The sequence below is a fragment of the Pygocentrus nattereri genome, chromosome 4, assembly GCF_015220715.1.
Source record: "Pygocentrus nattereri isolate fPygNat1 chromosome 4, fPygNat1.pri, whole genome shotgun sequence".
Taxonomy (NCBI): domain Eukaryota; kingdom Metazoa; phylum Chordata; class Actinopteri; order Characiformes; family Serrasalmidae; genus Pygocentrus; species Pygocentrus nattereri.
In genome coordinates, this window is record NC_051214.1 from 38400098 (window position 1) to 38421471 (window position 21374).

General features: G+C 38.1%; 2 protein-coding genes across 5 annotated transcripts in view; both read right to left on the reverse strand.

Moving 5' to 3' along the window:
* Window positions 1-318: 318 nt before the first annotated feature.
* Window positions 319-6229, reverse strand: LOC108424420 (ankyrin repeat and SOCS box protein 2-like). Its single transcript, XM_017692460.1, has 8 exons — window positions 6093-6229; window positions 5134-5300; window positions 4639-4794; window positions 3170-3415; window positions 2811-2982; window positions 1339-1888; window positions 1032-1185; window positions 319-449 (listed from the first exon to the last, which is right to left on the reverse strand). Exons 1-8 carry the CDS (start codon window positions 6227-6229, stop codon window positions 319-321), a joined length of 1713 nt encoding a protein of 570 aa, XP_017547949.1.
* A 3482-nt stretch (window positions 6230-9711) lies between these two features.
* LOC108424533 (ankyrin repeat and SOCS box protein 2-like) overlaps window positions 9712-21374 on the reverse strand; it is a 43068-nt gene continuing 31405 nt past the window's right edge. For 3 of the 4 annotated variants that reach the window (XM_037537708.1, XM_037537711.1, XM_017692616.2), the window contains 10 exons: window positions 20368-20670; window positions 18474-18596; window positions 18155-18324; window positions 17897-18052; window positions 16163-16408; window positions 15884-16055; window positions 14026-14076; window positions 12811-13366; window positions 11925-12078; window positions 9712-10961 (listed from right to left, as the gene is read on the reverse strand). In XM_037537708.1, the coding sequence (XP_037393605.1) occupies window positions 10801-10961; window positions 11925-12078; window positions 12811-13366; window positions 14026-14076; window positions 15884-16055; window positions 16163-16408; window positions 17897-18052; window positions 18155-18324; window positions 18474-18596; window positions 20368-20670 (2092 nt within the window). In that variant the 3' untranslated portion in view covers window positions 9712-10800. The remainder of the gene's footprint in view (window positions 10962-11924; window positions 12079-12810; window positions 13367-14025; window positions 14077-15883; window positions 16056-16162; window positions 16409-17896; window positions 18053-18154; window positions 18325-18473; window positions 18597-20367; window positions 20671-21374) is intronic. The other variant, XM_037537709.1, reaches the window with a different exon arrangement.

Here is a 21374-nt window from a genome sequence, read left to right on the forward strand (position 1 = left end):
CATGCAAAGGCTTGTTTAAGTGTATATGGTTCTATATAGAAGCATTTTCCTTACTAAATAGTTCTTGAGAACCATCTCTTTTGATAGTGTAGTTTAGATTCTGCAAGTTTTCAATAGGCGTGTAACATTTACATAGTATGGTGAGAAAGAAATCCACTGTGAACTTAAATGTAAAGGTAATCAAATTAGCTCAGGAATGGCTTGAGGTTCTGATAATTAAGATAGCATCAAAGATTTCTCCAAGGGGAACTGGTGAGGTCAAGTTGATAAGGTCATGTTAAGTTAAGTACTGAAATGGACACATTGCTTTCTTGCTCATTACTCCTCATGGTGCAGATACAGGATTAGTCTTCTTGGAAGAGGGAGTTTGTTGATTCTACTCTGTCTGTGTGGCCCAACATGGTGATGGATGTTCAGTCTGCAGAGATGCTTCAGTGAACATGGAGCCCCTTAAGTAAAACAATGCAAAGAAAAGAAGGCATAAGAGCTCAATAACAAAAACAACTGTCTTTAAAACTACATAGTTATTGAAATGTGTGTTATACTGTATTAACCCATTGAAGTTATTACATACTAAGGTTTATTATTCAGTAATAATACAGGGACTTCAGTGCAAACTGGTTGAGCTACTCTTGGGTTATAGGAATGTGTAATAAAACTTTGGGCCCGCCGGCAAGCCTTGGGGCCTTATGGGGCTTAAGAAACCCACAGCATCTACAGCAGTGGATCCCAACCCAGCTTCTAGAAGATCCCCTGCCCTGCACTGCACACACCTGATGTAACTAATCAGCTAATTTTTTACTAAGTATTTAGCTAAGTATTTACACAACACTTAATGCAGAAAATATAACTTCCAGGAGCCTTTTGCAAGTGGCAGCAGTGCAGTACAGAAACAGCATAGGTCCCAAATCTGATCTAAGATCCACTTTAACTAGCTGTTGAGGATAAAACCAAAAATAAGTGTCCCCTTGTCCTTAACTGTTGGTCACAATCCATGGTTTGAGAACTGCTGATCTTGAGCACCAACTCACTTGTTCTGTCCTTGATGTAGGCCCATTCCTTATTGCTGTCTAGCTGCTCAGTGAGTCTGGAGCAGAGTTTAACATGACCCACATAATTCAACAGCAGGTCTATGATGGGTCCTGCCCAGCGACTCACTGTAGGATGGGAGATCATCTCACAGAACTGTCAGCAAATTAATAAAAAAACTGATTAGTGAACAAAACAAAGATGATTGCACATCTCCAGCTATAAAACATCACTGTAGGGGCATGTTTTTTAGTTTATTTTGAAATTAATCCGGAAACCAGCTCCATCTATTTAGTTTCCTGTACAAACCTGCATGCATTGTTCCTCTCTGTTGACACTGAGACCATCCTTGGAATTGGGCTTCAGGGATGGATGTGATTTGTTTCCATACTTGCACTGGAAGCAAGACAGAGCATCACATCCATTGTCCATGAGGAGCTTCAGCAAGGGCAGGTAGTTTAGGCAGAGCGGGACTGGAAAACTGGTCAACATGTACGGTATGTGGACATTTACGTCGGCTCCATTTTCCACAAGCAGCTGTACCATCTGTACGGAGCCCTGCCTCAAAGCCACCAGTATGGGCCTGAAGTAGTCCAGGTTGGGGTTGGCACCAGCTTTCAAGAGAGTGGCAGCGGCTTCAGTGTTTCCGTTACTGACAGCAAAGTACAACGCTGTGGTACGCCGGTCCAGATACATGCAAGAACGCTCTGGAGCCAGCAGAGCATTCACGTCAAAGCCAGCCTGGAGCAGGAGCTCCAGGACATCATCTTCATTGTGTTCAGCAGCGAGATGGAGGGGGCTGATGCCACTGCACTGTATTTTGGCTCTGCTAGTGACTGGAATCAGCAAGGAAACAATTCTGCATGAAGGATAAATGAAAGGGTTGTTTTCAGTCATCAAACAGGCGATTACATGTGAGGCATGAAATTTGTTGAGGACCAGATTGGTGACCCTTGTTTATTTTTATGCCCCCTTTAGCTTATCTGCAAATATTTAAATTTGTAATAAACTTTTTAGACAGTTTTAGATTTAAAATTAAGATCATAGTGACATTCAGATTTAGGGTGATGTTAGAATTAGAGTTAGAGTGAATGCTAAGAATGTATAATTTAAAGGGCCCATATCCTACATTTCCCCCCTAAGGTCCACTTATATTCATGGCCTTCATGACATCATGAAAACAGTCTGAGCCAGAACACTCCTTAGAACTTCAGCATTTGTAGGCAGGCCTAAAATGCTAGATGTGCTGGCTTTGATGACATCACCAAAACAATGCAGCTTATTTCCATACATGTGTATGCAGAGCCTTTGGCACTCCTGGTCACATTTTCATGAACAATTATTGTTTATTTGCTGAATTTAACATACTAGAAAAAATTGTAATAAAACACAAACTGTGACCTGTGCAAGGGTTATGGCATATTTTGTATTTTATGTTATGTTAAACTTAACAAATAAACAGAATCAGGTAACTAAAACTTGCAGAACAATGCCTTGTTTAAGTCAACAAAAACATTTAATGTGACCAAAGGCATTTTTAACCTTTGTGTACTCATGTACATTGACTATATGAATGATATGTTTTGAGATTTAACAGTGTTTACACACTACATTAAACTCTTATTTCAGAAATGTAAAAAAAGTTTTCCATAACATCAGCCCTCTAAATGAAATCTAATTAAAGGACTGTAAAAGAAATGGTAAACAATTTCATTTGCAAATATGCATTATTTGTATAATGTATATTTAAACAAAATATGCTGAAAAATTATGATTATAACCCATGATGGCCACGTTGGGCAGCAGTGTGAAGTGGGAGGAGTCCAGTTTTGGTCTGTTGGTTGGCGTCTGCATTATTCAGCAGGAGCAGTCTTACAGCCCTCTCATGGCCGTTCTTACAGGCTTCAAACAGGGCAGTTGCACCATCACTTGCCTGACTGTTGACATTTGCACCTGGGCCATTCAACAAGAGACAGATTGCTTAATCAGTTGCTTAGCAATTAAACGGCCTTTCTGAAAATAATGGATAAATCTGCAATATCTCAGCAGAATCTAAATTACTGGTACATTATCCATATATGGTTTTAATATAATGGTTTGAGCACCACTGTGACTGATTCAACATGGGCTGCTGACTCACCGTACTGTATGAGGAGGCTTAATGCCTCTACATTTCCAGTTTGAGCTGCCACAAAGACGGGTGTTAGGCCGTACATGTTGGGTGTGCTGATTTTGGCACCTGCCTTCAGTAACATCTCACAGATCTCCACATTGTTCTTGCACACAGCCTCATGGAGAGCAGTCCAGCCTTGGATGCAGCTCTTATTCACATCAGCACCAGCATTCAGGAGGAGCTTCACCATCTCTGCATTCTCCACCTCACAGGCTAAGCCGTTGGACAATATAAATGGCATTTTATTCACCTTTAAATACACTCAGAGCCCGCCTTATTAGAAACATCTACTTCCACTTTTTTGACTAGTTTAAAACAGATATTTGAAACTTGTTATTACTACAATCAGGTTCATGCACAAGACTTTTAGACATTCATGAGCAACTTGATCTACTTCACAGCATATTGCACTTTCATAAAGAGAGACAGTGTAATCATGTTTCAGAAGAAACTAAACATAGTAATAAGAGTTTCTCTCAGTACAAGCCAAAAGCGCTACCCTTAAAGTCCAAACCAGGAGTTGAACCCCAGCTTCCAGCATACAAAGCTTTAGCATTTCCCCTTGGTTAGGCCAAGAGATTACTTTCTGATGCTTTATTGACTTGTGCATGTTGTGATTGCGCTGTGATCTATGATAGGTTAGAGTTGCTGAGAGGAAATCTTGACAGCCGGCTGGCACTGCATCAGAGGGGTGCCCAAGATTGATGCAGCTCTTAGAATCCAAACCGCCTCACTGGTTCTGTTCCTAGGGGAAGACTAAGAGCGGTCCACCAACCACTAATATTCAGTCAACAGTGGCTGTCTGGTGAGAAACTGGCGACTAATGAGGAAGCCATTGATGAGGATGTCAAGAGGATGCGCATAAATAGATGGGAAATGCTCTCACTGTGCAGTAAAGTAGAACTGCTGTCAATGAAAGTCAGATATTTTACATCCTGATGGTATTTTTGATTTTGTTTCTTCTAATTTAATTTGTTGAACAGTAACTTGGCTATGTTTGTGTAACAAATATGCCATCTTTAGACAGGGAACATCAGATCGACAGTAACAAGCTCATTGCTGGAATGCTCACACTGTAAAAAAATGATTTTTTAACTTAAAAATACATAAGCTTGCTCTAGTTATATATTATTTTGAGTTCAATAACTTCTAACACTAAATTAACTAAAAAACGCTTTCTTTACATGTGTAACTTGGTTGAATGAACTCAAAGTTTTAGGTCAATCCAGGTTACTAACTTTTTTTAAGTTAAAATGTTGTATCATTTTTTAAACTCCTGATTCTCTGGAAAGCAATGACTGTTTGGTTTGTAATAAACTGTTGAGTGAGCATAGATCTTGTTATTACATTGAATGACACACACTAAAAAGCACAATTGGACTGTAAAACTTTTACATTTTTTAAGTTTTTGTGGTGGGAATGAACCCTATTGGTACCTTCATGCAGGGGGGTCTCTCTATCCTTATTGCCAATGTTTGGATCAGCGCCCCAATCAAGAAGACACTCCACACAGGCAAGCTGATCACTTTCCACAGCCAAAAAGAGAGGAGTGCGCTGTTTCAGGTCACGCCTGTTAATCAGCTCAGGGTGCACTGAATGAAAGAAGGATATAAGATAAGATAAGATGGGTTTATTGTCATTGCACAGTGTACAACGAAATTGAGCAACAACGAAATTGAGCATTATGACATTAATGTTCTAACTTCATGTACTTGCATTATTCTATATTTATAGTTTACACTGTGACAAGGTTTCTGGAAACTGAATTGTCATGACGTTGACGTTAATGGAAATCGTTAGTGGAAAAAAAGAGGTGCAAAGCTGAGGTAATCTGAGAGCTGCCTTGATGTAGAGTTGCTTCCAGGTGATAATGATCCTGTGTATATAAAGAATGGGAAGGTTGAGGTCAAGTCTACTTCTGCTCTTCTCACCTGTCAACAACACATGAAGGCATTCCTCCTGTCCATGAGCCGCAGCCTCATGCAGAGAAATCCAGCCCTGCTGAGATCTCTCTCTCAAACTTCTCCCAGCAGCGATCATCTCCAGCAAAACATCCACATTACCGCTTTGGATAGCTCCAACAACAGGGTCAATCAGCCTTGAAAAGAGTAGCACAGGCTAATTAAAGAGGTGGTTTGGCCACACAGTTCTCCTCTTAAGTCAAAATGTATTTGATCAGTCATGATATATTTGTTGTCTGAAGTCTGTGTCCTGAGATTTGCCCTGCAGCTGCTGTAGGCTAATGTGGCTAACAGGCAATGGAAGCGTATACACCACCAATCAGCACCATTCATTTTTTCATTTTCATTCAAAAACAGCTATTAAATACAAGGGTGAAGGGTGAAAGGGTGAAGTTAAAGGAAAATAGGTGAAACAACAGGACCTTCCAAAAGGGAACTTTAAAAACTATAAAAGACAGAGAGAGAATGGAACTCCAAACAAATGTGCAAGATCTGGTATACAAAAAAATAAGATGTGCAAATCAAACAAAGAAGCTGGTGTTCTTAGAACAATGGACTGACCACCCCAGAGTCCAGACCTCAACATCACAGTATGTGCTTGGGATAATGTAGATTGCTAGAAAATGCAACCAACTTCTAAGACTGAACTTTGGAGATTTGGAAACCTATCCCTGCAACGCAAGTTTCCAGAAAGGAATGGATGCTGAGTTAAGGGCAAAGAGTGGACACACAACAAAACTGAATATTATACTTCTGTGTCATTTTTTGTTAACAACATGCTTTCTTTTTTTAAAAAACAAGTACATCATACTTAGTTGCCTTTTACTTTAAGTAAAATAGGTGAGGGGTGGTCTCTGACTTTTGCACAATACTGTGTATCAGCAGGGAATCATTTCTTAAAGCAAAGTGATGGCACTGAAGCCTCTTACTCTTCTGGCTCTTTGGTGGTGTAAAATGTTCCATCATATCTCCTCCATGCCACACAGCGAGTCCCATCACTGCTGAGAAAGGAGTAGGACCTCGTGGCCTCAGAGGTAGAGACGTTTAGAGGGATCTCAGCTTTCATCCTCACCTTGCATATTTCATCAAAGACACACTGTTTCAGAGATTTGCCTTTTAACAAAACCTCAGGTGAGTTGTGAAAGGGTTGGTATGATATATTTTATAGATAAGAGTAGTTAAAATGGTCATTGATCTAGTGATTAATATATGGACATTATTAGGATTAAATGACTTAATCTTGCTCAAACCTGTGTAATATGGCAAGATGTATTGTTAGCACTGCTGACAACATAAAACAGAACATTGTAATACTTTTAACAATTCTAATTAGATTATGCCAACAATCACTCAATGATTCTTCCTGTGATTATGTAATGTAGTGCAGTGCATTGCAGTGGTAATGTGATTATCAATTACAGTAACACTCTATTTTTGTGCTAGTGCTTTGTTTCCTTTGCAAGCTCTTCATATTTTCTCAGTCCAAGAATAATCCCTCTCAGCTGCTGAAGGATGTATCAAGTATAGAAGACATGGATACTGTGCACAACACGGCAATCCTCTGCTGGAGTCCTGTAGTCTGTAATTAGGCCGTCGCATCCTGGAAAGTGCAAATACAACAACACAGGCTGCAACAGGATGCTAGGACTGCATGTGCATCGGGATGTCTTTAAAATTCCCATGGAGTCACTCTGTGCTTTTGGTTTTCATAAGAAGAGCGTGATGATTTTTTATTCTTACACTTTTCTCCATGTAGATCCACCAAGCGTGAGAGAGAATCAATGGCTTTTACAATTCTGATGTAACCTTATATGGTGTGAATTCTATGAGATGTAATTCAAATAATTCACCTGACGTCTGAAGCATCAAATGGAAAATTGTATCAAATTAGTTCAAACTGTGGTCCCACAGTGATAAAATAAATAAAATAAAATAATAATAATAATATTTAGAGCTTAGATATTTACATAGATCATGTGGTGAACTAACATTTTTGATGTTTTTTTTTTTTCAAAAATATCTTTTTATTTCTTTTAAAGTAAAGTTTTGGGTTTCATTAGTGAAACACAAAGAGTTTTAGTTTATAGGCAGAGCCTCATTGTATTAAAGTCAATGTTAGTCAGGTTTCCTTTTCAGCGTCCTCTGCAGCTCTCTTCATCATTCCGGACACATGTAACTATCTTCTTTCTTCAATTTTGAAGTTGAATTACTAACATCATACATGCATTTTATATGTCATGCAAAAGTGCATATCATCACACATATCCATATATTTATAGATAGATAGATAGAGAGAGAGAGAGATAGATAGATAGATAGATAGATAGATAGATAGATAGATAGATAGATAGATAGATAGATAGATAGATAGATAGATAGATAGATAGATAGATAGATAGATAGATAGTGTGGGGCATTTCACTGAAGTCACAATAAAGTCTACACAAGCATTTCATCATGCTCACATGCTGTGTTACATTTACAGCATTTAGCAGAGGCTCTTATGCAGAGCGACTTACAAGAAGTGCTTTGTCTGTCTAGAGAAAGTATCTTTGCTAGTTTCCAATAGGTTAGAGAAAAAGACAGTCCTGAGGTCAGGTACTGCTAGAAACAAAAGTCACTGGAGATACAGAGAGAAAAAGGAACAGAGTTGAGCACAGAACTCTGCCATGCAATACAATACAATACAATACAATACAGTAAACTACAATTCACAGTGCATTCAACAATAAAGTAAACTACAATACACAGTGCAATACAATAAAATATATAAGTGCAGCACAATGTATTGCAAATAATACTGTTACAGTATTGTATAGCATACATACAAATACACACTAATTCTGTACAACTCGGTGAGTAATAAAAAGAGATATGAATTAATTTTCAAATGTTACAAAAGGCCTATATATAGCATGAAACTTTACTAATAAAAGTACTAATAAGAATCATTTAAAGGTATCATACCTTTAGTCTTGTGCAGAGCTGCAGCTGTCAGAGAAATAGCAGTATGATCTCAAGGAGGCAGAGTGCACTAAACTTGCCAGAGCAGCTCACATGTACTTAAACACTACAGGAAGCATCTCACGTGCACTCCAAACACAGGCTTTATAGACGTGGATTGGGATAGGCTCACATAACAAACACTGTAGTTAAAGCTAATAAATATGCACCTCTCTCATGCAGCGTCATGTTGTGACTGGAGACCACGACACTGTCTTCTTAAAAGTCGAGTCACGAATTACAATGCAAAATAGGTTCAATCTAAATTATAAATCTAAATTAACTCCATGTTAATATCCATAAATTTATAATATGGTATCATAAAAGCTCCTGTACACTCTCAGGAAAAACTGTCATTGGGGCAATACACCTCTTGTCACTGGGATGGGACCCTCAGGCGTACATCTCAGTACCTTTAGTCAGGGAACATAACTGTACCATAATCTACTGAAACGATATTTTCTAAGTTGCATTGACTCCTCACACCCAGACTCTCTCTCCACTGTTGTGCCCTTGAGGGTGCATTTACATTGTTTGTACCTTGATGAATGAAAAATATGCCTGCAAAGTACATTTATTTCTAACAGTGCAGGTGAAATGTGTGGTTGTCCCAATACCTCTATCCATATGGTGTATAATTACTGTTTACAACCAACATTCAACATCAGAATAAATCATATATTCATAGTAAAAATTATTAAGAATGTTTTGTCTTCAGGTTCTCTAATAGGTCTCATAAGCATGTTTTATTATATTTCCATCTTGCCTTTTCCTTTTAAACTTTACTGGGTGTTTTATATAACACTCAATTTAAGTATCATACAAACACTTTTACTATTGTAACCTGTGCTCCCTGGGAGTTTAAGGAAACACTGACCAAGCCAAATCAGGTACTGGATGTTAATAATTACTATTAGCTTTGATGATAGATTTGGAAATTATTAAATAAACATATTGGCATAAAAGTAGTATTTAATATTTATTTGTTATATTAATATTAGCTGTGTCTTTTCTGATATTTGTGTTTTTCTGAGCAAATAAATTACAAACCACTTACAGACAAATAAAGTTTGAAAATGATGTTCTCAAATGGCTGCTTTTGCACAGCACTGTACATAGATATATATGTGTATATATGTGTAGATAGATAGATAGATAGATAGATAGATAGATAGATAGATAGATAGATAGATAGATAGATAGATAGATAGATAGATACACAATAGTCATATCAGCCGAAATATCACTCAGATGATAAATAACTCTGTGCAGTGTTCTTACTCTGTATTTAAGTGAAATGACAGTCTTGATCATATTGTGCCCTCTAGTGCTCATATTACAAAATAACACCAAGGGACAGGCACAACACATGCAAGAAATGGTTTTAGCATCTTTAGAAGTCTCAGTTTCTTCCACTGTTAGCTCTACAGGGCTAGTATTAGATAAATGACACAACAGCATATGATTTGCAGTCTGCAGTCTGACTGTGTATGCATGTAGACAATTGATGTCTCTTTGTTTCTTGAAAACACAGCCAGGAAGAAATAATACTCATAATACATTTTAATAAATAGTTACTAGATGTCTCTATATGTAGGCTTCTTCAAGTAATTTCAGTAAAACCAGCAAATTCACACAGTAGGCACATCTGTTACCACATGAATATATTTGGTCATCATTTTCTTTTTATGCACAGAATTAAGGAGTGAACTCACATAAATCCACAACTGTCAGTGTTAAAAATGTTTCTTTGTTAGTACCTGTTAGTGTCCACACTCAGAACCTCTGAATTTTAGGACTTAAGTCACTGGGCAGATAATATGGTCTGTGGTTGGTTTAATATATTGTACAGAAATTGCTAATATAGGCCTTGGTGCTAAATAGCAAGTGAAGAGATGAGTTTGTAAGTGCTTGAAGAACTGAATGTGGAAATCCTGCTCTGTATTTCACAGTAGGCCTGATAAATCAAATCTCAGTTGTTTAACTTCATTCACACAGCTTTAAACCTTCAACCTCGCCTAAAAAGTAAGCTTTTTTCTAATTATTTGACAAATAAAGACCCTAAAATTATTAACCAAAGTGCAATACAACTAATCATACAGCTCTTGTCTTAACCAGTGGTGAAGAAATGAAACAAGACTGAAAGTTAAACTTTAAACAAATAGAAACTGCATGGATCAGATGCCTCTTTGTCATTAGAGCTCTTTAAGATTTTTGACTTCAATTTGCATAAAAAAAAAAAAAATTATGCAGAGTCAAACTTTTGGAATTTAGATTTCAGTGGAAAAAATCAACTTCACCAGTTAAAGAATTACTTGTATTTTACAAAATAAAATTAAGCACATTATTTAACTTGACCACTATATTGATTAAAGCAATGGTTTCGCTAAACTCCACCACTGTTACCTAAGAAAACTATGAAGAAATAAATTACTATTTAATAACTAAGGCCATTGTCTACATTACAACATTGTCATATCATTCCTGCTGCTATTTACATTGAAAAAGTTTGAAAAATATATACACACAAAATGCATTTATGCTGTAATATGAGTGAGCTAAATGCACAGTAAATTCTCCAGATGTTTCCAGTGATACGCTGGATGTTGTTTCCTTCTATTTCCCTTCTTCTGATTAGAGTTCAGACCCAAAATAGTCTTGTGTGCGTTCCTCGTGATTCAGGAATTTGATCAGTCGTCCAGGGACGGGCAGCCTTTTTATTTTTTTCAGTCTCTTTATGCCGAGCAGCTGGCGGATCTTGAGTCTGCAGAGCTGCATCAGTGGACGTGGAGGCACTGAAACGAGAACATATTGAAGAGAAGGAAAATATAAAATGTGTCTACATGTCTTATAGTGCAGTATCAGGTGCTAACAATTGAACTTCCACTCTGTAAACCTGTTGATGCTTCTCAATCTCATAACTATGTACCTCATGCTTTAGTTTCTGTGAATGTAGTTATTTTGCAATGTACAACACTGCTGTTCTCCAATTTATTTTATTTTTTGAGATATCCACACTATACCAACTCTAGAAAGTTTGGTGTAAATGTTAAAAGTGTGCTTGTACACAGCTTTTTGTTGTGCTTTACACTTTCTATGAGGTTATTGCTAAAAAAATCTGTTTTTTTTTTGTTCCCATATGATGAATGATCAAAAAATGGTTGTGCAAAAGTTTGTACACCCCCTTATGCAACTATGATACAAGTAGACTAGCCACACCCTAACCACCTAAAATATCATAGCAACCTCCTGCAAACATGTAGCAACCATGTAAGATACCGTAGCAACTGCCTAGACACCACCTGAGACCACAGCAACACCTTAATAACACTCTAGCAACCACGTTCAAAGCCATAGCAACCTAACGGCCATCCACAATGTCATAGAAACCAACTATGAACACTCTTGCAACCACCTGGAATACTATAAGTGCTGTCTATAAATCTCCTAGCAATACCAGCTTAAACAACATTTTCACTCTGTATTTTCTTTAGAAAATGCAAGTTTAAAAAATGGTAGCAAACAAATAATAGGCCTCAAGTTTAATAACTGTATTGTAAGGTTTTTTTTTTTGTTTTTTTTGGGGGGGGGGCAGGGGGGTGTAAAAAGGCTGATCATAAAACAATACAAAACTGAGAGATCAGTAGAGACAGATCTTTCATCAAGTGCAAACCATACTTTTAATGAGGTGCTGTTTAAAATGGTGAGTTTGCACTTGAAAGCAACATAAGCTGTTTTTTGTGTTCTAATAAACATACTTGCTTTCTCCTTGATGCTTTCCCAGTCTGGGTAGCTGTCCAAGTGTTCCATGAGCCGGGCGCAAAGTTTGACATGACCAACGTAGTCCAACAGCACGTCTATGATGGGTCCTGCCCACCGGCTGTAAGTGTTAGTGGAGATCACCTCACAAAACTAGAAAATATAAAACATTAGAACTTAACTTCAAATAACTACAACATGAAAGAGCAGTCAGAAAACAGAAATCAGGCAAGACCATAAATCGTAGACTGAGATGCCAGTTTATTAGATACACCTTCCACATACACTCAGTGGCTGTGTAATTTTCCGTTTACATTTACTTACTGTAGCCTATCTGTCGCTGCATAATTTTGTCAGCCCTCTTGTACCCTGTGCATCAGTGGAAAGGGACCACCATAAGACCAAGCATCACTACTGACCAGATATTATTGGTGGATTATTGTAGTGGGCCATTCTCAGCACTGCCATAATACCAACATAGGGAAATTTATAAATCTTATGTATAAGATAAGATTTAAGATATAAGATATATAAAGCTTAGACCTTAACATCATTGAAAATGTTTGGGATTAATTGGATCGTGAGATGAAAAAAATTCAACCGACTTCTAAGATTAAAGACTTTGTGGACTTATCCCTGCAGATTTCAAAGAAAAACTGGAAGCATGTCTACTGAAAAGAATGGAAGCAAGAATAAAGGCAACATTGAGAAAACTAAATACTGAAAAAAATTATATTATATTTAGTTCTTGTGACTTTTGTGGAATATTCTATTTTTTCTGACAATAAAAAAAAGAAACAACTTACAATTAACGGTTATTTTAACTATAAATAAAATAAATGAAGGCATCTGGTCTCTGACCTTTGCCCAATAGTGTATACCTACCTGAACACAGACACTCTGTGGCTCACTGTCCTCTCTGTTACTGCGTGTGGTCTTCAAAGGTGGATGAGGGTTGCTGCCGTAGACGCAGTTAAAACATGATAAAGCATCACAGCCATTGTCCATTAGATACTTGAGCATTGAGAGGTACTTCATGCAGAACATTACAGTAGCTGGAAAGGTGGTGGGGTGCGTTGGGATATACGCATTAATGTTTGCGCCGTGCTTAATCAGTAATGTCATAGTGGTCATGCAGCCTTGCCTCAAGGCTACTAACAGAGGGCTGAAGGTGTCCAGGTTTGGGTTGGCACCGGCTTCCAGGAGCATACTGGTTGCATCAATGTTGTTGTTAATGACAGCAAAGTATAGAGCAGTGCTGCGGTGATCTTCATACATCTTTCTGCGGTCCTCAGACAGAATGGCATTGACGTCAAAGCCAGCCTCAATCAGAAGCTCCAAGACGTCGTCCCTGTTGCGTTCTGCGGCCAGATGCAGCGGGCTAATGCCAGTGCGCCTCACTCGGGCTTTACTGGTGGCCGGAATCAGCAAGGACACGATTCTGAAATACAGTCAAACAGTTTTAAGGCAAAACCATTCACCACAATGTCAGTGCTAGAGTACTCTGTTAGGAATTTACATGACATGACATGATGGTTTAGTAGGGGATTACTTCGCAAGTGCACTGAAATAGTCTTTAAATTATAGTCTAAAACAAAGAGAGGTCTCATGCCACCAAAGGTAAGGATGATTAATTTTTATTTACATGGTTAAGGAAGACCCTGCACGTTCTGTGCAGAGAGAGTTTCTGAATGATTTTTGATAATGGAATGAAAATACTAGTGAAAGAACAAAAGAACACACATGGTTAAAGCAACATTTTTAGAGATTAACTTTTTTATTTTACTGTTAATGTTACAGTATAACATAGTCCAAAGGTGCCCAACCCCAGTGCTGGTGATCTAACACACTGTAGAGTTTAGCTCCAGCCAAAATCTATTTCTGCTAACTAACAGCCTTCAATATATTAAATTATTAATTATATATGAATAGTAAAGCCAGCCTGGAGAGCTGAAACAAAACTCTCCCAGGCATCACTAGGACCAAAGCTGGACACCACTGGCATAGACAATATGTAAGTGTGGGTTAAGATTACATGTTATATGTTAATTTAGCACCTTGTTGCAATAACATGACTATTAATCAGCCATTAAGACTTACTTAACCGCCTTGTCACTTTTGCGGGTACACCCGTAAGTGAGGAGGTCACGGCTGAAAACCGATGCAAGATCATGAGATGCACTAAATCATGTCTTGGGTAGCATTTTAATTTATTTGTTTATTTTTAACAAATACTTTTAACAGGAATAAAAACACAAATGATTAAATTAAAGGTACATTTATGCAGTACACATTCCCCAAGTATAAAAAAAATACTGAAAGTAAATTTGACATGCTGAATGTGAGCCTGAGCTTATAGATATTATACATCCAATCTGATCTGAGAACAACTGCATGAGGATTTTATTAAGCATTGCAGTTTCTGCAGTCCCCGGCAGAAAGTATGTTTTTTGTGCTAGAGGACACTGACATCAGGGTCACAAGAATGTATATGGGAAGCTGGGAATGCAGGCATAGTTTTCACTTTCTGCTGTATATCTCAGGCATACCATACATTACAACACCTCTTCTAGCAGCAAATGATAGTTGAACAGCATAACAAATACTTTTAATGTCTGGAAATGTTTCCAAGAATTAGTACATTGAAGTTGTGCACTTGTGCCAACCAGCCCTAACATGGGGTCAGCTGTCACGTTGATGGGATGGTCGGCACACAAGCTTTCTAAGAATAAAGCAAGTTTTTAATTTAAGCCAAACTGCAAATCTAAACATTTGATAGCAACCAAATGATGTTTTTGAATTCATTAAATGTAACAATTGTTTAATTTTGTCTTGAGGTCCCTTCGAAACTTTTTGGACTAGCCTTATGTAGAATGGCTCATTCCAACTCTTAATCCTGACTGGTTTCACTCCTCCGTAACTACACACACCATCAACTCATTCCAAAGGCATTAGCCCACATATATAAACCCCTTTGCTTGACATGCTTGTTATAAAGTCTCTGTGTCCTTACCTGAGTGCTGAGCCTTTCTTTGCTGCTTTGGTGCAGTGTTTAGACTCTTTGTCTCCTGGTTTTTGAGCAACGGAATAATGGATCTGCCGGCCTGTGATCTGACCTCAGCCTGTTATGACTCTATTGGATTTCTCCTAATAAAGACACTCTTTTAATGCAGCCTGCCTCAACCTATTTGTTACAAATTTGTTACATTTTTGTTACAAATTTGTATTGAATAAATAATAATATTAACAAAAATAACAATAACAGTATAAACAACCTGGGTCAATTGATTACTTTAATTTTTTATTAGACTTTATTAAAACATCACAATTCATTATGAGCAATCTTTTCTCTATTTAGTGAATTAAATATTGTTTAATTAAAATTAAATAAAAGTTAAATTCAATTCTATTCAAAATAAGTATCCTTTGTTTAAAACATAAAATGTTGAGTTCGAGGTAGCCAGTAATCTAAAATAATATATGGTTGTGACAATAGCCCTACACAGGCTGACACATGTGCCAACCAACCCCAAACCTTAAATCAATGTGCCAACCAACTCCAAAGCCCAAAATCAATGTGCCAACCAACTCCACCAATAGAACACAACTTTTTCCTATGTCTCTTTTTCTATACCGTATGTACTCAGGGACACATTTTGTTTAAAGACAAACAAATAAAAAAAAATACCCACCAGATTGTAACATTCAGGGGATGTTACAGAAATGTATATTTTTTAATTACATTTTTGTTAGAGTTCTTCATACTGACCCGTACATTAACACTGTACCAACCAACTTTTGTACTAACCAATCCTGATCCATGCAAATTAAGGTTTACATAGAATTTGAACACATTTTAGCACTGATTGCTAAAGTATAGTACATTGTGCATATGTAACAAAAAACATAACCTGAGAGCCTAAAGATCATGAGTCCAGAGTGAATGACCTTTGCTTACCCATCATTTCCACGCTGAGCAGCAATATGTATTGGCAGCAGTCCAGTCTTGCCTGACTTGTTGGCATCCGCGTTTTGAGACAGAAGGAACTCCACAACGTTCGCATGACCATTCTTACAGGCTTCGTACAGTGCTGTGGCTCCATCTGCTGCCTGGCTGTTGATGTCTGCCCCTAATATTACACAGAAACACAGGCTTTTAATACTGTCACTTGTGGCTTGGATATCTCTCCCACACCAGCACAGTTGTGATTAGTGGCAAAAACTTTTTTCCAAATACCATTTTTCAAGAGGAACCGAAGTGCATCCACACTTCCAGTTTGAGCTGCTACAAAGATGGGTGTGATGCCGTACATGTTGGCCGTGCTGATTTTGGCACCTGCCTTCACCAGCATCTCACAGATCTCCACATTATTCCTGCACACAGCCTCATGGAGAGCAGTCCAGCCTTGGATACAGCTCTTGTTCACACTGGCTCTGTAATTCAGCAGCATGGCGACAGTGGTGGAGTTCTCCTTCTCACAAGCTGGGGGGATATATAGGCAAAGGAGAAAAAGGTGCTTCAAACAACTGTAAGTGAAATGCAACTAAATATCAAAAAAAATATTTTTATCTAATGAGATGTAAAGCCAAGTCTTCAGGAGTACCAATCTGACAAGCTACATGTGTATGAGAGAATGCAGGACAGATATAAGCAAGCTTGGCTCAAGAATGGATGCTAGCAGGCCTGGTTCTAGAACAAAATAAAAAGGGGTGCATCCATTTACATAGACTTCTTGTTAGCCAACTTTCAGTATACTAACACACTGAACTGTGCAGTTCCCACTCAGCCAGTTTGATTACAGAAATTTTGGAGGAGACTCTGATACCGATTCCAAGTGAAGGGAGTTGATGAAGTTGATTACAAGAATCGATTCCACACAATAATATTGATTCTAAAAACCAAGACAATTAAAAGTAATCTGGCAAAAGTAACCTTAGCAAAGAAATTGTTATCCCTTATTCTCCTCCGTCAACTCCTTCAGGTGGGTAGATGTTTTAGAACTGGCTATGTGGTTTGGTTGTAAACTGTAAACAAGGACATCGCGGCATGTGAAAGTATCTTAAATCTAGGCAATATATGTTTAAAGTTCTCATATTGAGATTGTTGTAAGTTTATGATTAGATTATGTAACTTATTTCTAGACATTTTATGTCTTTTACACAATTTAATTAAACAAATAACTATATGTTAACCCCTTAAAATCCCAGGCTTATTATGTACTAAGGCTCCTTATAACTAGACAGGCTTCTGTATAAACTGGCTGAGCTATACTGAGGTTACAGAAGTGTGTAATAAAACCTTGGGCTCAGCCTTGGTCATTTATGTGGTTAAATGTAATTCTTAAAACAAGCAAAAGTATCTGCCATGAGATTGAATGAACATGAATATCAGATATTTTGACTACATTACACTTCATATACTTGCCAAGATGCAGTTTTTGCAGTGTAAGCCAATTTAACACTCTTCATTTTACTCTTACTTTGTTTTTCATTTTGTTTAAAGTAAAATACAGCTCAACTATTGATGTATGAGTTGTGGTGCCATGTATCTTTCAGATAGACTGTCTAGACAGTTACAGCAGAATATCTTACTTAAAGCTTAGGAGTTCACTCTCAATTTCCAACTCAAGGACTCAAGGAATCAATTCTTTCTAGGATTTTACAGGGCTAAAGTGGCAACCCTACCTGCATAATAAATAAATAAATCAGCTGAATCAGATATTGGAGGAACCGAAACAAATGGCTTGATAACATGAATGTTTTCATGTGAATTTCCCAATCAATACAGTAAACACTCTCACGTGAATGCTTTAGGCATTATCAGATGCATGCACGCTAAGAGGGCTAAGTGATGTCTTCAAACTATGCTATCAGAGTTAAGAAGGATGTATAAATGTATTTTATCTAAGTCAACTCAGGGTGTGATATATGCTTTGCACCCCTGTAGAACCATGCTTGGCTACTACTGTACCTTTATACAGGGGTGTCTCTTTGTCCTGGTTCGCAAGATCTGGGTCAGCACCTTTCTCAAGAAGACATTCCACACAGTCTGTCTTGTCCTTGGACACAGCCAGGAGAAGAGCAGTCTGATCCTTCAAAGTGCGCTTGTTAATCATCCCAGGTTGTACTTTAACAATAGCAATGCAGACAAAACATAAACTTCAGAATGGAGTGCAAAGTTAGACTCACCACAGTAGCAAATGAGCAGAGATTATTGCTTTCATCCTACCTCTCAGCAGCACTTTAAGACATTGATCTTGGCCATAGTATGCAGCCTCATGAAGAGGAATCCATCCATATTGGTTTGGTATAAGAACATTGCAGTCTGGCTTTTTGATGATTTGCCGTAAGGTGCCCACGTCTCCATCTCGAATAGTCTTCACAATAGGATCCTCTTCTCTATCAGCAAGTGTAAAGCAAGACATGAAACTTCAGAGAACCCAGATGAAATGAGACTCAGAGCAAAGTGACTACCAGAACAGGTTTCCTTTCATATGAATATCTACATGTCTAAGCTCAGAGAGGTTTTTAGAGGTCAGTATACTCACACTTCAGCCTCTGGCTTCACTTCTACCAGTGTGCCATCGTATCTGCGATATGCGACCATTCGTTTGCCATTGCCGGTGACAAAGTGACTAACTATAAGAGGAATCTGTGGGTTATACAAGTTCCTACAAAGAGAAAAGTGTGCTTTATTAAAACATATTGGATTCATAATGTAGAGAAACTATAGTAAACGACTATTGTAGTCAACCACTTGAGAAAACAGGTGTTTGTAATTAACAGTAGGTCATACTGTGTCCTAAACCACATTAGAGACATTCCAAATGAGGAGACGAGTCACTCACTGGAAAATGAATGCAAAAGCTCATAGTGCTCTACATGGCTGTTTTTCAATATAAAAGCCAGTTCTCTTGCTGGTCCTAACTACTTATGCTGCAACACATTTTTAAGACATGGCAGTGTTAAGATTGACACAAAGCATGCAAGCTCATGTAAAGTTAAAAACAAAGTCCAAAGGTTTGTAGAAATCTGCTCATCCAACATTTCTTCTGAAATCAAAGGCATTCCTAGAGAGCTTGCCACCTCTCAGACTTTACTCTTCTGGAAAGGCTTTACACTAGATGTTGGACCATTGCTGTGAGGATTTGACAGCATGCAGTGAGGTCCCTGATGATGGATGTTTAGTTCTGAATCACAAATGCCACTAAACTCATTCCAAAGATTCTGGATGGAGCTCCATCTCTCCAGAGAACACACGTCCTCTGCTCCACAACCTGATGCTGTGGGGGTCTTATACCATGCTAGCTGATGCATTCAAAAGAAATCCTTTTCCTTGATTTCCTTGGAACATTCTCTCTCCCCAAACCTGCGGTTTGTTGTGTTAGTTTAGCTCTGATTTTAATCATGTCATTTTCCATATAATTCTTTTTGATGAATTTGCTGCATTTTACCAGTTTTTTTTTACATTTAACTACTTTTTAACATTGACATATTCTGTTTTTCAAATAACAGACATCATGTGATGCTCTATTTTTTTTAATGTCTCTTTCCCATGCTGAAGGTGAATATGAATTGTTAAGCACCTTAGCAAGCTCATCACATACTATAATTTACTTCTTTATACTGTATTTTATATTAACTGTGCACAGCAGTACAGAAACAGAAGTTATTGTGACTGTATGGCTGCAATGCTCCTGAGCAAAACTGCAAACAATTTTTTACAACTGATTGGCCATAATCAGAATGATTTAAAAAGGTTTGTTGTAGGGTTACTTAAAGTGTGCTTTAAGGACAATGGAACTCCAGCCGAGTGGATCAGGGACAGAGGAGAAGGTTGTGCTTCTATTTTTCTCCTTGGTGGCATGTGAACTCTGGGGATTGGTCCAACTGGCGTTCATGCTAATGAGTATTTTGCGTTGGTTGTTAGGGGTCCCATACCCACGATGTACAGGGACAGGTGCAGTGCACATGGCTTGTTGATGTCCAGTCAGTGGAGCAAGTGTCCGGTGTCTGTAAGTGAGACCTCTTTCTGCCAGCTAACATTTAGTGGATAAGTGAGCACTGCATCAGATAAACACTAGGTGACGATAAACTGCAGACTCACTTTGGCTTATATTTGTTTAGGAGCACACTTTTCAGTGTTTTTACTTCTTTTACTTATTAATTATACCCACATCTTATCCTGTATAAAACTGTATGAGAACGTGGTGACCAAATTAAACTAGGGCTGCAGCAAAAGATTATATTTTCTGATTGAATTTTTAAAATAACTCGATAGAGAGAAAGTCTATTGTATCACAACAATAATTAAAATCTTATTCCACATTTTGTTTATTTCCCATTGTAGGAACAAACAGTGTTTTAGCTTGCATCACTTGTTTGGTTTTTCATCTGCTATTGTTTTCTGCTTTCACTATGCTCCCCTTCACCCCACTGTACCTGGGTGGGTTGGCCGGGCATGGCTCTGGAGTAGGCTGCCGTGGCTGCTGCACAGCTGCTGGGGGTGATGGCTGAGGCGGGCATGCAATTGCTGGTGTTTGCCTGCTTGTGGGGATGGAGGTCTTTGTGGTTTCAGTTCTGGAGGTAAAGCTTTGGGAATCTGTGAGGCTGCGCTCGATTGCCAGCTGCATGAGCTCATCATCAGATAGGTTACTGTAGAGACTGTAGTCATCAAAGCCCAGGCTGGTGTCCGTGGACCCTGGCATAGACACACTGGCAGCCGCCATGGTAGGTTTCTGCACCCTAAAATGTCACCAGTGCAAGAAATTTACCATTTATCTGTTTTGTATGGTGAACTTTAGACATTTGGAAATGTCCTTTTCATGCTCTACCTACAAATGTGTTCTTTCATATCAACTCTTGTGATGTTGGACAAGATTTTGTCGGCACTCATCCAAGTTTCATTCAACGTAATAAGAAACATTAATGCACACTTTTTTCAGAATACCTAAAAATGTTGATAAAAAATATTGATTGAAATGAATATACTGGTTATACTCTTGTCCAACTTCACCTCTGCTACATAAGAAGCTACTAATTACACTTGATGCATAGGCTATGGAATCATGCAGTGAGGAATATTGACCAGTTCACACCTCATTATTGGCCTGCTATAATGACATTTACCAACATAGGAGGGTGTGAGCTTTAAACAAATTCTTCTGTGACGCACAAACCAGCTGTATGTCTTGTCATCCTCTCAACTCATTGTGGACTAGCTTGAAGGAAAATGCTAGCTGCTCACATTCTGTCTGCATGTGACTGATTGCAAAGCATCTTTCTATATTCTGTAATATATTAATATTATCAGGGAGAGACAGTGTTCTATGTTTCTTGATTCCTGACAGAGGATGACAGTTGTTGGGAATCTGCTGTCATAAGAAAACCACACATCTTTATAGGCCTCAGTGCCTTGACAGAATTCAGAATATGACATTTTTGTGTTT

Bases quoted from the DNA above. Each gene is read 5' to 3' on its own strand.
- LOC108424420 (XM_017692460.1), bottom strand. From the start codon at position 6,229: ATGAAAGCTGAGATCCCTCTAAACGTCTCTACCTCTGAGGCCACGAGG. The intron at 1,186-1,338 runs GTTTGTACAGGA...ATTTGCTGACAG, and splicing joins GAGAGGAACAATGCATGCAG to TTCTGTGAGATGATCTCCCA. The intron at 450-1,031 runs GTGAGTTGGTGC...GTTTTACTTAAG, and splicing joins CTACATCAAGGACAGAACAA to GGGCTCCATGTTCACTGAAG.